General features: G+C 40.7%; 1 protein-coding gene across 1 annotated transcript; it reads left to right on the forward strand.

Moving 5' to 3' along the window:
- The first annotated feature begins 5,128 nt into the window (after positions 1 to 5,128).
- On the forward strand, positions 5,129 to 14,812 carry LOC112954878 (methanethiol oxidase-like). The gene is made up of 12 exons (XM_026048137.1): positions 5,129 to 5,179; positions 7,769 to 7,822; positions 8,242 to 8,354; positions 9,304 to 9,489; positions 10,079 to 10,199; positions 11,017 to 11,199; positions 11,295 to 11,473; positions 12,236 to 12,314; positions 12,569 to 12,690; positions 12,883 to 12,975; positions 13,860 to 13,978; positions 14,593 to 14,812. The coding sequence occupies exons 1-12, from the start codon at positions 5,176 to 5,178 to the stop codon at positions 14,753 to 14,755; spliced, it is 1,416 nt and encodes a 471-aa protein (XP_025903922.1). The 5' UTR covers positions 5,129 to 5,175; the 3' UTR covers positions 14,756 to 14,812.
- The last annotated feature ends 264 nt before the right edge of the window (positions 14,813 to 15,076 follow it).

Genomic DNA, 15,076 nt, shown 5'->3' on the forward strand with positions numbered 1-15,076 from the left:
CCTCCTCCTGTTGCCTTGTTGTCCATGATCCTTTAATACTGCCGTATTCCCGAAATGAATAAAAATGTAGGATTTGGGTAGCAAGCACATCCCCGAAGGAGCCCGCTTGCACTGATATCCCGCTGTTGCTGGAATACGTGTTTCCCTTCAAAAGAAGGGAAGTGTGTTCCTTCAAGTGTGTTTTCCTTGAATAGATACAGGGAAATCCTCTGTTAAATGTTTTTTTTTTCCATATAATTTTGCACAAATGGTTAACTGARGATAATTGTTAATTAGTTCCATGTTCAATTTAATTCTCAAATACATTATTACTCATGTACATCTGCGAAGTGTAATACAGGGTACATTTTTTTTTTAACTAAAGTTACATAGTTTATAGCTATACATTTCTACCTTTTCTCCAAAATTTTCTTATGATAACTGAATTKGTAGTGTGAACACTTTCTGCTTGCTGTTCAAAAAAAGTGTTCAAGAAGAGTYGGAACACTTCTTTTTTTCCGTCTGGTCACTATTTCTGTACAATCTAATGGATAGATTAAGGGTAGGAATGAGGATACAGGGTTTAGTTAAGCCAGTTTAAACTGCGTAGCTCCCAAATGTGCAAGTTTCCATTTCCGTGTGTTTTGAAAAGGTTGTTAAAAATCATTAAATAAAAACCTTACATTTCTGTCTCTGGGGTAAAAATCTGCCAGGCTGTTTTAATGTGCTGCAGAGAAGCAATATGCACAATTTATTCTGTTTCTTCTTTGAGGATCCTTTAACATATATTTTATTGATTGATTGATTGATTTTTAAATGAGCTATTAAAATATGAGGTCCTAGGGGAATTACTTAATTTTGGAGGTATGCATTTGGAATGGGATGTTAAAGATCTTCCCTTTTGAAAAGAAACGAGCCCCTGGACAAAGCATTTCTTTAAAGTTTTTAATAAAATTTTGGATTCCATTTGCCAAGAAGGCTTGTCACAGTTACAAGATATTATTTGAATGCATACATATGTCATAAAGATAAATACTAAGGTTTTGGATCAAACCTTAGGAGTTCATTTCCAAAGTCAGCAAACATTCGATGCAGGAAATACGGGTACTAAAAAGCATTGGGGTTCAGTTCTTCAGCTCATACAGGTTTCTTTTACTCCTGAGAGCGCCTAAGTGAGCAACAAAGATATTAATAACGAACATAATGCCTTTTCTTTTAAAAAGCTGCTAAGATTTGGTATTTTTACTGACAGCTAATAATACTAGTCCTAAAAGAATGAGAATATTATGCACAAAGTGGGAGCTAATTACTCAGGGAAGGAACCTAGCACTGCAGAAATAGCCAGTTCAAGGGAGGGCTTAATAAAAACAGACTTAAAGGCCTGTGGCCTACAGGACTCTGGGATTTGGCCCAGGGTCAAGATGTTTTTCTTTTGCTGGAAGCTGCTGTGGCTGTAAAAATGTCTGTCTGTTGGATCTTGATTTTGTTTTTCTTGTCAAGTCCCAGMTGAGATTTCCCTTTACAGCTTCCCTAAACATCTCGTTGGTGTCGCTTCATTACTAGCAACCTTGAAATCAAAAATCAGACTGTCAAATGTTACGTAAATTCTTTGGATATAATRGATATTTCTATGGACGTTATACTACTTGAAACTAGTATATAAATGATTTTTCAGGTTTGAATTTCTGTGCTTTCATCCAAGTTACACTCAGGCTTTTCAGACTGTTGAATTCACGTACAATTAGGATCATGTATCTGTATAAATAAACTGGGAAAGATATAATGAAAACTTTGTTTAAAATGTGTTGGWTATTCCTAGCTTCTAGGCTAACCCTCATAACAGGGTTTTTCATCATTCGCTTACCATAGAAAAAATACTACTGCATTATAATTTGTTCTTGATAATGTCATTTCTCACCAAGGTATTTCTTTTTCAGATGTTTTGTCAAACAACTCTCCAGGAATTAAGTCAACCTAAACATGAGATGTTTCCCCGTTTCCCCTTGTGAAGGTATGTTGTGATTGACTCTTGCCTTATGGAAACTAATTTTTCCTCTSCAGATTCCCAAAGATCATTTCTAGTGGCTCCAATGACTCTGAAATTGTTGGGGTTGAGTTGCTTAAACTCAACAATATGGCCATTAATTAGTTTTCTATATGGGCATTAATTAGTTTTCATTTTGGGGTTCTCAAAAAGAAACTTTTCCCTAATTTTTCATTTTGGGGTTCTCAAAAAGAAACATTTGCTGCCAAATGTGCAAAAGAGGTAAGTGGCATATGTTGTTATAAATAGACTAAATCCTTACTTTTTCTTTTTTTTTTCTTTGTGGGCATTCAAATTCAATAGCAGTTATTGACCAAGGTAGTAGTGATTTTCCCATCTCTCAATTAAGCAGCTTTCCGAAGAGCTAACCAAAGGTCTTGCACGGGTGTATTTAACAGTGTTTATAGAATACTTGTATAGCAAGGTATGTCTACAGGTAATGAAAAATTTTGCATTTTGTGCTTTGTTGGAGTGGTTTTTCTTTGGCTAAACCTGGAGAATGAGGTGTCTTTTGCCTGAGGTTTGCAAATTGTTGCCTACTTTGTAAACCTTCATTTAAATCCACACAGTATCTAATATACATTAAAAGGGCAAAACCTCATTCTTGTTTGTTGTGTGCTTTGACAATGGATTTTTTTTTTATTCACATGTTCTCGGTTTGGAGAAATGGTCAAATCATAGAATCATACAATCCCTAAATTTGGAAGGGACCTCTAGAGATCACCTAGTCCACCCCGCTTGCACACCCAGTGTCACCCAGAGCACGGGGCACAGGGCTGCGTCCAAGCGGGTTTGGAAGATCTCCAGAGAAGGAGACTCCACAACCTCCCTGGGCAGCCTGTTCCAGGGCTCTGTTACCTTCACTGTTGAGAAATTTTCCGTAAGTTCCTCTGGAACTTTTGGTGCTTCAGTTTGTGGCCGTTTCCTCTAGTTCTACTACTGAAAAAAGGCCGGCCTTTCTACCACTGAAAAGAGGCCSCCCCCCTCCTCCTCACTGCCTCCCTTGAGGTATTTCTAGACACTGATCAGGTCTCCCCTCAGCCTTCTCTTCTCCAGGCTGAACAGGCCCAGCTCTCTCTGCCTCTTCTCATAGGGCAGATGTTCCAGGCCCCTGATCATCCTCGTAGCCCTGCACTGGACTCTCTCCAGCAGCTCCACATCCCTCTTGTCCTGGGGAGCCCAGAACTGGACACACTACACAAGAGGCCCCACCAGGGCTGTGTACAGGGGCACGATCACCTCCCTCGACCTGCTGGAGACGCTCTTCTTAATGCACCCCAGGATCCTGTTGGCCTTCTTGGCCACAAGGACACCCTGCTGCCCCATGGTCAACTTGTCAGCCACCACGACGCCCAGGTCCCCCTCAGCAGGGCTGCTCTCTCTCTGAGGGGGCACTCAGTCCCTTCACCCAGGTTGTTGCTTATATTAAGGTTCTATGACCATCATGAAAATATGTGTGCAATTTTAAGGTCAGGATCCTGCTCCTGAAGAGCTCTCATGCTTCATGCAACCGCGGATTAACTTGTACAAAGAAAGTGCCTAATTCGTGGTTGCTTCATTCCGGATGCATAACTTTCGGTTGCTTAATTCTGTAAACATATTATTGAGTTCAAAAAGTCATGAGCAGCAAGACGGATAGAATAGTCTGGCAGATGGCCAGGCTGGGATGGTGAAGAAACAAAAATCCTTTCCAAGACTGCAACTCTTTTGTATCTCCTTGTATGATTTTTTTGATACGTGCCCAATACACATTGTAATAGGTATTTTTTTTCTTTTTACTGTAGTAATATTTAAAGACACTCAGTGCAAGATAAGGGCCCCCAAATTCTATGTACTGTGAATACAAAGTTTATAGGATATTAGATTCATTAAAGAGCTTGCAGTTTATTATTTCCATTCTTCATATATTGACATAATKGGCATAATTGTTGGCAGGCCCAGTGTAGAGTGTAAACACTGAAAATAAAGAATTTACTATACCCACCTTGGAAGAATTAATAGAGCAAACATATGACAAAATAGTAGGATTACGATAGATATTTTTGTTCTGAAGCAGTTACCAGAGSCCAGCCTCTGAAAGGGGGAGAGCAAACAGGACTTAGATGGCCTCTTGTGCACTTGAAATACCGCAGTGCAGCTGGAGAGGACATAGAAGAAAAGCATTTTTGAGCAGGGTTAGGTTAGATTGGAATGTGTTTGCACAAAATAGTTAGCAAGCAGTCTTAAGTGGCAAATAAATTTATCTCATTTGCGACCAGGAAAGAAAAAAAAAAAAAAAAAAAAAGCTAAATTCACTAACTGGTGAGTTGTAAGTTGTTTGTCCTCTCTCTGTGACACTTCCTTGGCTTAAGAGAACAAATTGCAGAAATAGTTGAAGCTGAAGACTTTATATTCAGTCTTTCAGCTGTTATTGGCGACTAACGTAAAAGCAAGAGAACTGCAAGCGGGGAGTAAAATGGTGACTGCTCTTGAGGATGTTTCCTGCATTCTGGGGAAAAAAAAACCAAAAACCCACCCTGATCTTTAGCAAATCCATGAACAGTAAACTCATTAAGGACAGTTTGCAGAGCCCAAAATGCAGTGAGGAGTAAAATCCAGATTTTCAGATGCTCCAAGGCAGCAAGCAAGAATCTTCCATAAAAAGTWGTTCTGTCATGTTTTTGTTGGGTAAATTATCATTTCTGTAACTGCCTGGAGATTGAAGGCCCATCAAGCTATTAAAACACAACTGCCTGCTGAACTAGATGCACCTGAGAGCTCTGAGCCACCTGCCTCCTGCAGAACATGAAATATTGCTCCAAATCAAGAGTTTCTAAGCACAATTTCCCCTTTTGCTGCGTGGRTTTTCTCTGCATGAGGGCAGTTCCTCGAGCACCGAGCAGTGCCCAGCATCTATGCAGGGAAGCTGCCCAGGACTTGGGAAGGGTGCCCAGGCCGGACTGTAGAGCTCCCTGCGCTACTTCCCGGGAAGCAAACACGGAATTTCTCTCAGCGTCCTCCCACRGGCTGGCTGGGCTGGATCCTCCCCTTGCCACTTCTGGCCTGCCCGCCCTCTCACGCTCCTATAAACGTCCCTCCTGGCACAGCGTTTGTTGTGTGCAGGCCAGTGCAGGCAGCTGTGCTTCCACGCAAGGCAGGAGTTTGGATCCAGCATGGGTAAGAGATCCGGCGAGCCGATCCAGCCTGGATCTGCAGGGATCCTGCTCGGATTTGCTCTAGTTTGGCACTTTGCAACGTCCCAGCAACTCGGCGTCCGAATTCAGTGGGTTTGTTACTGCAGCAGATTAGTCGTATGGCGCTGAAACTCAGTGTTTCCTTGCCTTGTTAGTGATTTTCTGTCTTGAAGCGGTTTTAAACYAGTGTGGTTTTAACTAAATAGCTCCAATGCTTTCGAAAATAGTTTAAATGCCGTCATTAACTGTCTCTTTTGTAGCTCTGCKTTTAGAAACTGAAAGAAACGCATGGACTTGCTGTTCTAGTCGGCTGTGAGTGTGAAAGGCACTTGCAAGGCTGGCAGGGAATGGAGGAGCATATTTTAACTTTTGCGTATGGTTTTATGAGTATATTTTTTATAAACATGATTTTGGGGTAGATGGATAGGAGGCGGGGGGGATAAACCAGAACTTTTCTGAATGTGAAGGTATTGATACATGATTTGCAGGGCAGACACTGCCAGTTGTATTCTCACAACATAGGATAAAATTCCTTGAAAAATACCTTGGCATAAAGAGCCTAATTGCAAAGCCAAAACAAACAAACAAACAAATGACACTGACTCAGCAAAAGTGACTGACAGATCTGCCCAGGATGAATGATTACCCTTCTGTACTTTGTAAGTGCAAGTTGCACAAAATAAAGTGTTTTGCTTTTTTTTTTTAGCAGTTTCAATTTATAACCCGTGAAAGGCACGATTTTATTGAAAGGATCATGAAATAATTAGGGTGTGCATAAAAAAAATTAAATACTGTACCTTAAAGTCAAATTATGGGGTTCAGAGGCCACAGGACTTGGAAAGGTGTACTCTGCTCTTGTCCTTGTAGAAGATGAATTCTTGGTCAGGAACTCTTAAAAATGTGACAGAAATGGTTAAATCTGCTTAAATTATTTGTTACTTGAAAAAAGATGTTAGTTCTGTTCTACTCTATGGCATGTGTCTTGTATATATAGTATACTGATATAGAGTGTATATATATATTCTCTCTTTTTCTTTCCCATTTGCGTGCTTATTTCAGCAGTTCCACTTGGGTGAGGTCGCCCCATAAACCAACTTTACCTCCTCTCATGTTTTTAATGTCACTGTTCAACCCAGGCCTGCACCTTGGCTTGACAGAACTTTCTATTTACTCAGGCTCTTCAAAAAGCCGAGATTGGCCTAGATATATTCCACCTAGCTTCAGATGACACTGTTGGATGAACCTTGCCCATGTTGTTAGTTTTAATTTCCTGAATTTTCTCTGAAACTGTACATAATCAGGTAGGATAACTTTACAGTGCTATTATCTGTTGTAAGACTGTAAGGCTCATTATGTAGCCTGCTAGAAACTCAGATTAAACTACCATCTGTCTCATTCTCCAGTTGGAAAAATACAGAGCAAAAGGGAAACCTCACTGGATTCCTCATTTCCCGTTGCTCTCCACAAATGAGACTTGCTGTAGACAACAGTAATGAAAAGAACAGGGCTATTTTATCACCGTTGGCGGGTACCTGCCTGAAAAACAACTCAGTAAGACCAAAGAGGAATGAGGTTTAAGGTGGCTTTGCACAAGGAGGAGAATTGGCCTTAGAAGCAGTTCAAGTGAGTGSTTTCTTATGGCCAAACTTCCCTGCGAGCAATTGCTGTGAGACAATGTTCTGTGCTGCTTTTGAAAGTGTGAAAAGTGCAGGATAGAGCGTTCYGCTTCCTCATATCCCAAATGTTCGGCCAGATTAACGGCAGATCTGGAACCTAGTGAATAATGTTAACATGTTTAGGCATGCATTATTAACATAGCAATGTAAATACTATTGCAACATGTTGCTGCAACGTGATACAAATCCTTTTCATGACAACCCCCTTATTTTATGTTCACAAATGAGCTTGGCGTTGTGTAACAGGGAAGAATTTGCATCACTTACGGATATCTTGAGGCAGTTGGATGCAGCGGTTTGGAATAAAAGGACATTTGAACAGGACCAGGCAGAAGGAGAAAAAAATGTGCTTGAGGAGGAGGAAATGTTCATCATCTTGCTCTATGCTTTTTTCCTTGGAAAGAATTTGGTATAAATAATCTTTTTGTCAGAATAATCTGCAGAACACTGATTTTGCCRTGCTCATTTAGTTGTACTGTAATGAGCTCCTATTAATTGAGGTGAGATTTTAATTCTAGCCAGTGCTTTATTGATAACAAACATGTACATATACATTCTGTTGCCTTTGTTAGAGTAGAAATTGCTGCCTATAAGGCTGTTTTAGCCTGTTTACATAGTTATTAATTAGGATCCAAATGAGTAGAAAGAAAACCAACATTCTTTAGCAGTAAACTGAAACAATTGTAAAAGTTTGCCAGGTTGCAGCTCTGGATTTCCAGAAACCAGACCTCAGCACTGGCTGGAATCCATTGAGCCTGTGAGACTTGGAGGAGCTTGGCAAAGTAAAATTGTGCTTGAGACTTCTCAGTTTATGAATGCAAAGCCAATGTCCCGCTACGACAAATGTTTTCAAAAAATTTGGAAGTTTAACTTTTTTTTTTTTCCCTCCAAATCAGCAAAATGTGGAGCATGCGGTCCAGGATATGCAAGTCCTTTGCATGCCATGAAAGGCAAGTACTGTGACATATTTTCTAAAGTTCTCTATGTAATGTATATTAAAAAGTTGCAGTCTGTCCTTCCTGGCTATGTCGCCTCATCTGGAACCTCACCAAAGCCATTGAAACAGTTTACTCTCATTTTTAGGRATGTCAAGAACATTGTGAGTCTTAATATATTTTTTAAAATCTCAATTTGGGGAAATTGTAATGAGGGAAGTGTTGGCATAGACAGAGCCAAATCTGGGCTGTGGAAGTAGGGAATACTCCTTGTCATTTCTGCATAAAAGAGAAATACTGAGGTCTGACTTTSTAGTTAGTAATGAGGGAGAATCCCAAGTGACAGAGAAGGTAAATAATGGGACATATTCTTGTCAGCTTTACCATAGCTTGTTGTGAAAATGATGCCATGTTCAACCTTCCTACCTTGCAAGGTCCCCGGGAGAAGATTTTGTACTTGCCTTGTATCTACAGAAACACCGGGATAGAGAAGCCTGACTATTTGGCCACCGTGGATGTTGACCCCATGTCTCCRCACTACTGTCAGGTACCTGTGTGTTGAACAGCTCTAGTGCTCCATATCCTAGGGCAGTCAATACTTGGGGTTACGTTCTCAGATTTTGCTTCTCGTCGCCTGATTTGTGACCCTTTCAGTCATGAACTTTGCATCTCAGCTAATGTTTCCATTTCTGCTCTTTATTTGACGACTATTTTTTTTTCCACCCACTTTCAAATAGAAATTTCGGTATTGAGTATCAATCAAATCCTGTGCTTTTTTTCTTGGTTACTGAAAGCCAATATTTGCCCAGTTAGTCTCAAGACACTTTCAGAGCATTTTTGTGCTTAGTGTTTTAATAGTTCTCTCTTTAACACTATTGTTGATTTATGTAAAGCAGGAGTATTAGCTCTAGCAGGCTACATTTCTTCAGGATGTGTCAGTAGTTTAGACGGAGTTTGTAATGAAGGAGTTCTGATACCCCAGGCAATTCTTTATTAGGCATGATGGAACTAATCAAATCAATTTACATTATAACTATAAAGGTATAGTTAACTATCTATAGTACCAGATCCCAGTTTTTGGTAAGATCCTTTCTTTAAAATGCATTTAAGTGCTTAATCAACTCAAATAATTGAAGATATTTTGGATGCTGTGTCTTTTGGGAACAGCAAAAGAAAGTTTGTTTTAGCTATTGTTTAGGTTTTTATAGTGGGGGACTTGAGGAAACAAATTTTTTAAAGCTTTTATAAAACTTAGCTGTGATCTTTCCACTTTTCTTAGCTATACAGAAGAGATACAAAGCAAGCAAATTAACAATTTGCTCTAATCATCCTGCTTGTAATCGGAGACTTGTAGCACATTGACAAGTTGCCTTTTTTTCTGTATCATCGTTCCACATCTCCGTAATTAGCTGGAGTCTTTTAAATATTTAGGTGAATTTAATAGCATGCCATTCTTTTACAGAACRGATGCAATCTTGATGTTTGGGATTTTGTAGGTGATCCATCGCCTGCCCATGCCCAACCTTAAAGACGAGCTCCATCACTCTGGCTGGAATGCCTGCAGCAGCTGCTTTGGGGATGCCACAAAGAAGAGGAATTATCTGATTCTGCCCAGCCTCATCTCTTCCCGCATTTACGTGGTGGATGTGGGCACAGACCTACGAGCTCCTAGAATCCATAAGGTCTAAATGATTTTAGCATGCCCTTTTATGTTTTATTTTCTAAGCAAATCCTACCTGACACAGTCAACATATTCAACTGAACATTTATGATTTTTTTTTTTTTCCAGAGATATTAGGGAGTTCAAATTTGATTGGATTTTCAGTGAGCAAAACAAGATCTTTCCCATAAAGGACAATGCCTCCATGATTTGTAATCCCTAGTTCCTAAACACGACGTATCTTGATCTTTTTTAAATGAAAATGTAATAAAATAGCTTAATATGTGGAAATTAATATTTTGTTATATYTTGTTCTTGGAAACAACAGAGATTTTCTGAAAAATAAAACTGCCACTGCAGTAATTCATTTAGCATAAATTTAGCTCTTATAAAGCCTTATACTTTGTACATATCTAATTTAGTCTGCTGGCTAAAAAAGTCTTTGAAAACAGATTCAAATGTGAAATGTAAGACCATTTTAGGAGATCATCTCACCCACTCAGCCTTACTGCTCATTCACCMCTCCTTGAAGCTTGAACTCTTAGGCCGGGAGGAACTGACATTCTGCGCTAATGTGAGCAAATGTTTGACTGTGCGTGTGTGTATTCCAGATCGTGGAGCCAGTGGAGTTATTCTGGAAGGGCAATGTGGCTAATCCCCACACCTCTCACTGTCTGGGCAGTGGCGAGATTGTAATCAGCTGTTTGGGAGACCCTTCTGGCAATGGAAAAGGTATGAATACCCTTCATGAGTCAAGGAAAGTGTTCGTGGTACCAGGCTCCCAAAGCATGTGTTGCAAAGCTGGAAACGCCATTAAGAGCTCACAGCTCTTAAGACCAGCTCTAGTGTTCACAACATGATCAAGAAACTCATGAACACTTTGCTTGAATCCCTTCAACAAACTGTGTTTGAACGTAGTCTGCATTGGTTCGATGCTTGTGCTTTGAACAAGAAAGATTCTGCTACCAACCTAAATCTTCTTTTGTCTAATGCAGATGGCAATTGCTATTTAAAAATTGCATATAGAGTTTGTTACGGGTTCAGATGTAAAACATGTGACATCCAATAAAGAGAAATGTTAGCTATTAGGGAGGAGATACTTTAGATGATTAAGTAGTGAACCCTGCTCCCTTTCAGAGGGTTTTTCTCTTCCGTACCATGAGCAAATATGTCCTTCAGTAAGAGGTGGATAATGTGCTTGATCAAGGATAGCAGTTGCAAAAGCAAAAAATTGAGGTGAATCCTCCGGGATCTTCTCCCTTAGTTGAAATGTGCTCTGGGAGAGTCAGGTGATCTACTGAAATGACTCGAGCAGAAACAGAGCAAAACTAGAGCGTAAGAGATTCATAGAAGTGTGTCGATGTTCATGCAACTCCCTTTATAAATCCACCTTTTATTTCATTTAGTCCACCAAAGCAATCACAAGATTTCCTTGAAGCATCGGATAGTAATTTACAGAACATTTAGGAAATAGGTGTTTTACTATTAATATATTACTAATCTTGCTTAAAGCTGAAAATCAATGTGCACATCTCTGTTTTAATATCAGGTAGCTTTATTCTGCTGGATGGAGAGACCTTTGAAGTGAAGGGAAATTGGGAGAAGGGGGAAAAGATACCCTCKCTGGGTTACGACTTCTGGTATCAGCCACGGCATAATGTCCTCATGAGCACCGAATGGGGACCGCCAAAAGTACTGGCAGGAGGGTTTAACCCAGCTGATTTAGAGAAAGGTGGGTACTTTATTTCAAAAGTAAAGGTGATTGTTCTCTGAAGTTAAAATAATCTCTTCTTTGCTTATGTTTTTTTGTTTGATCTGATCCGTTAGGTCATTACGGCCGCCACATTAATGTGTGGGACTGGAACTCACATAACTGTATTCAGTCAATTGATTTAGGGAAGAACTCTGTTCCTCTGGAAATTCGATTCCTCCATGATCCAGCTGCTTCAGAAGGATTTGTTGGATGTGCTCTGAGTGGTGCTGTGCATCGTTTCTACAAAACCGAGGTAAACAGTGAAAGGCACGACAGAAAGGAAAGCCCAAGCCTAATTATTTCAGAAAGCCACTGACCACTTAGAAAATTGCAGGATTCCAGCTGCCCTCCACAATAACTTTGGAACCTGTTGACCAATTTAATCAAAACTGGTCAATCACAAAAGTCTCAAAGAGCGAAAGTTCTTGCCAAGATAGGAGCACTGGGGACAGGGGCAACATGAGGCTTCCTAGTAAGTCCTTGCATGAAGGAAATGGCCACAGCATTAGCCCAAGATCTTCCTTTCTGGCCTGTAAACCGGCCAAAAATAGGTGCATTGGAAGGATAATCAGAACATAATGTTTACCTTGTTAGCMGTGACAGCGTGTACTGCCTCTTGCTCAGCTAATATTTGGGAGCATAGGGAGGTCCTTAAAGTAAAAAAGAGGAGAAGATGGTGTGATTATGGACAGTGGAATGGAGTTATTGCAGTTTGAGAAAGAGTGCAGAAAAGACACCTGGGCACATTTATAGGAGGCTGCTGTTCTATAGCTCCACTGCAATCTGAGATGTCGTTTGACAGTGTAATCATTAACACAACTCATTCTCTCTGGCCATACACCTACCACCCTCACTCCTTGTTAACACTTAACTGCAGTGTACGGATCACCTCTGTACAGAGCCAGTTAAATGTATRATAGTGTTTGCTTCTTCTACTTGTGTCACGCAGAATTGAGCTCTCTTGGTTAAAATCAAGGCAGTAATTGTGCTATGTTCTCCCCTCTGCCTCCTGCAGAAAGGAGACTGGGCAGCAGAGAAGGTGATTGAAGTACCCAGCAAGAAGGTGAAGGGATGGTTTCTCCCTGATATGCCCGGTCAGTGTGAGCATGTTTTGGGGAAGAAATGGTGTGTGTCTCTCTTCACTGGTTCACTTTTGGGGAAATCTAATCCTTAAGTAACAAGCACTTCCTGTGTAAAATGAAGTTTTTACTTGGTTATTTGTGTACCACTTCTGACATAACCAAAGGAGCCACCACATAGGAGATCTTGTCAGGCTTCTGCTCCCATACTGACTGCTCAGTGCTTCTAGTCAGTCTTTTTAGAAAAATCCTTCCATGTTTTCTTGAAGGTCTCATTACTGATATCCTCATCTCGCTGGATGACAGATTCCTGTATTTCAGTAACTGGCTGCACGGAGACATCCGTCAGTATGATATCACCATGACCCACAAGCCCAAGCTGGTAGGACAGGTAAGCCAGCAGCAGAAACGCTGTTACGCACAAGGGCAGCACAGTCTTCTTTTTATTCCTTTCTTTCCTCAAAGGAGGAAATATCTGACAGTTACTCGAGTGGGAATTGTCACTGTATAGCTCTCAGGTTGCTTTGACGTCCAGAGAGGCTGGTTTTTTTTTTTTTTTTCTGATACATTTTCTGGGTTCTAGGTGTTTCTGGGAGGCAGTATCACAAAAGATGGACATGTAACAGTAGTGGAAGACCAAGAGTTGCAGTGTCAGMCAGAGCCATTTGTGATCAAAGTAAGTTTCCTAACACAGAGATTGTTATTTTTCATTACTCTGCTAATTCCTGTTTGCTTGGAATTATGCCTACCTCAAAGCTGACAGTACAGCATACAGAGCTGTGTCTAAGCTAGCTTATGTCTTGGCTTACAGATGTCATACTACAGCGCAGACTTAAGCTAAATTCCGCTCATAAATGTTCTACACCCGTGATTGGATTGTACAAGCTGTTGTACGAGTTGTTGTACAAGCTGCTGTACACTTGTACAAAGCTGTGTAATTCTGTCTTCACGGTGTTGCAATGTTTCTTTGTGTCTGTGTGCAAATTTGCGGGTAAGGAGTTCAACAGCACCTGGCACTGTGATAAAAAAATAAAAGAGCATTAATTGTCTCTGGCCATTATCACTGTGCATTAATATTAGCACTTTTAAGGCAGCTACTGTTGGAAAGTCGTACGGAACATACAAGAACTGAATGTAKTCACGAGTGGGATTTGCTGGCCCCTCGAGGCAGCTTCAGGAAGTTCCATATACTCCTTTTTCCACAGTGTAGGTTGTTACCTAGTTAGTTGCAGGTTGGATGTATCCTCGTTTGCAGCAATTTTATGCCACGTACTCCGTGCTTGATTTCTGACTCTTCTGTCCAAGTACAACAACCTGATCCCTTATTTTCTGACATAACCAGTTCTGTGAATTAAACAGAATTCATCTGGATTGGCTTGGAAGTTCYCTGTTAGTAAGAGATAAGATTCCTAACACCACTTCCCTTTCCAAGCTGGAGTATTTGGGGCTCCCGTAGCAGGGATTCCAGAGAGCTGGATGTTCCTCACTACTTCGGTTTTCCTCGCCACTGCATTTCCGTTGTTTGACTTTTGAGCACCATGTTCCCTGTTACAATTTTAGGGGAAGAAAGTACAAGGTGGACCTCAGATGCTTCAGCTTAGTTTGGATGGGAAGAGACTGTACGTCACCACGTCTCTCTACAGTGGCTGGGACAAGCAGTTCTACCCAGATCTCATCAAGTAAGAAAACGTCAGCTGCATACACCCATATTGAAGCTGTCCTTGCTAGAAACAGCTCCCAGCCAGGGACACCAGTTGCAGTAGCTTATTATCCACAACTCCCCAGCCTAGACGTATGAGCTACTGGCCAGAATCTGTCATTATTTAACAGGCCCCAAAAACTCTGGGGTTGCCCTCACTATTTGATATTGTTAGTTGAAATCCTGGTATGTTTGGAGGTAGGTAAGAACAAAAAGAAAGCATTGAGCTTGATCTAGCTACGCAGAGTCCACAGTGCTTCCAAACTGCCTTTGAGTGTATCAGCACAACCGTTTAGTTTTTGGAATTAAAGCAGAACATGGTGTTCCAGGTGGCCACACGAGGCATAGTGCAGCTTGCCCATTACTTGATAAGTAACAAGATCTATTAATTTTCATTCATTCATTGCTAATCTGAGGTCATGGATTTCACTGAGGTGATATAACTCACTTTGGACAGCTGCTAARGCCTGTTTTGAATCAGGCATTCATTTTCCTACTATATTAAAAGAAGAGCAACCTTGCCTGTCTGTAGAAGAGAAGAGCAACAAATACGAATTCTTCTCCCAATGCCTGTTTTCTTGTTGCTTTTTCCAGAGAAGGCTCTGTAATGCTGCAGATTGATGTGGATACTGAAAAAGGTGGATTGAAAGTGAATACCAACTTCTTGGTGGATTTTGGGAAGGAACCTGATGGGCCTGTCCTAGCCCATGAGATTCGTTACCCTGGTGGAGATTGTACCTCTGATATCTGGATGTAGCTGTTTTATGGAACTATTTTCTGTATTCTTTTCCTCTCTCTTTTTTCTTTTTTTTTTTCCCTTTTTTTTTGCCTCTTTGTCTCTCTCCTCCCTCCCCTCCCCTTATCCATAGACGGATCAGGTCACCTGCAGTGTTGTCCACTATAAATTTAGAGTTCCCTTAGGGTGAGCCGCAGAAACTCCACTTTCTTCTGCATCTCCAAGGTGAAGCAGATGACGAAGGAATGAGTGATCTTTCTGAACCACGATATAGATCTCATTTATTTCTCCACTATGTCTCCTTTCATAAACTCTTGTATAATCACTACTGTCTGCAGGTTT

Source organism: Nothoprocta perdicaria, unplaced genomic scaffold (genome assembly GCF_003342845.1).
Source record: "Nothoprocta perdicaria isolate Ctin4 unplaced genomic scaffold, notPer1 scaffold_511, whole genome shotgun sequence".
Classification (NCBI taxonomy): domain Eukaryota; kingdom Metazoa; phylum Chordata; class Aves; order Tinamiformes; family Tinamidae; genus Nothoprocta; species Nothoprocta perdicaria.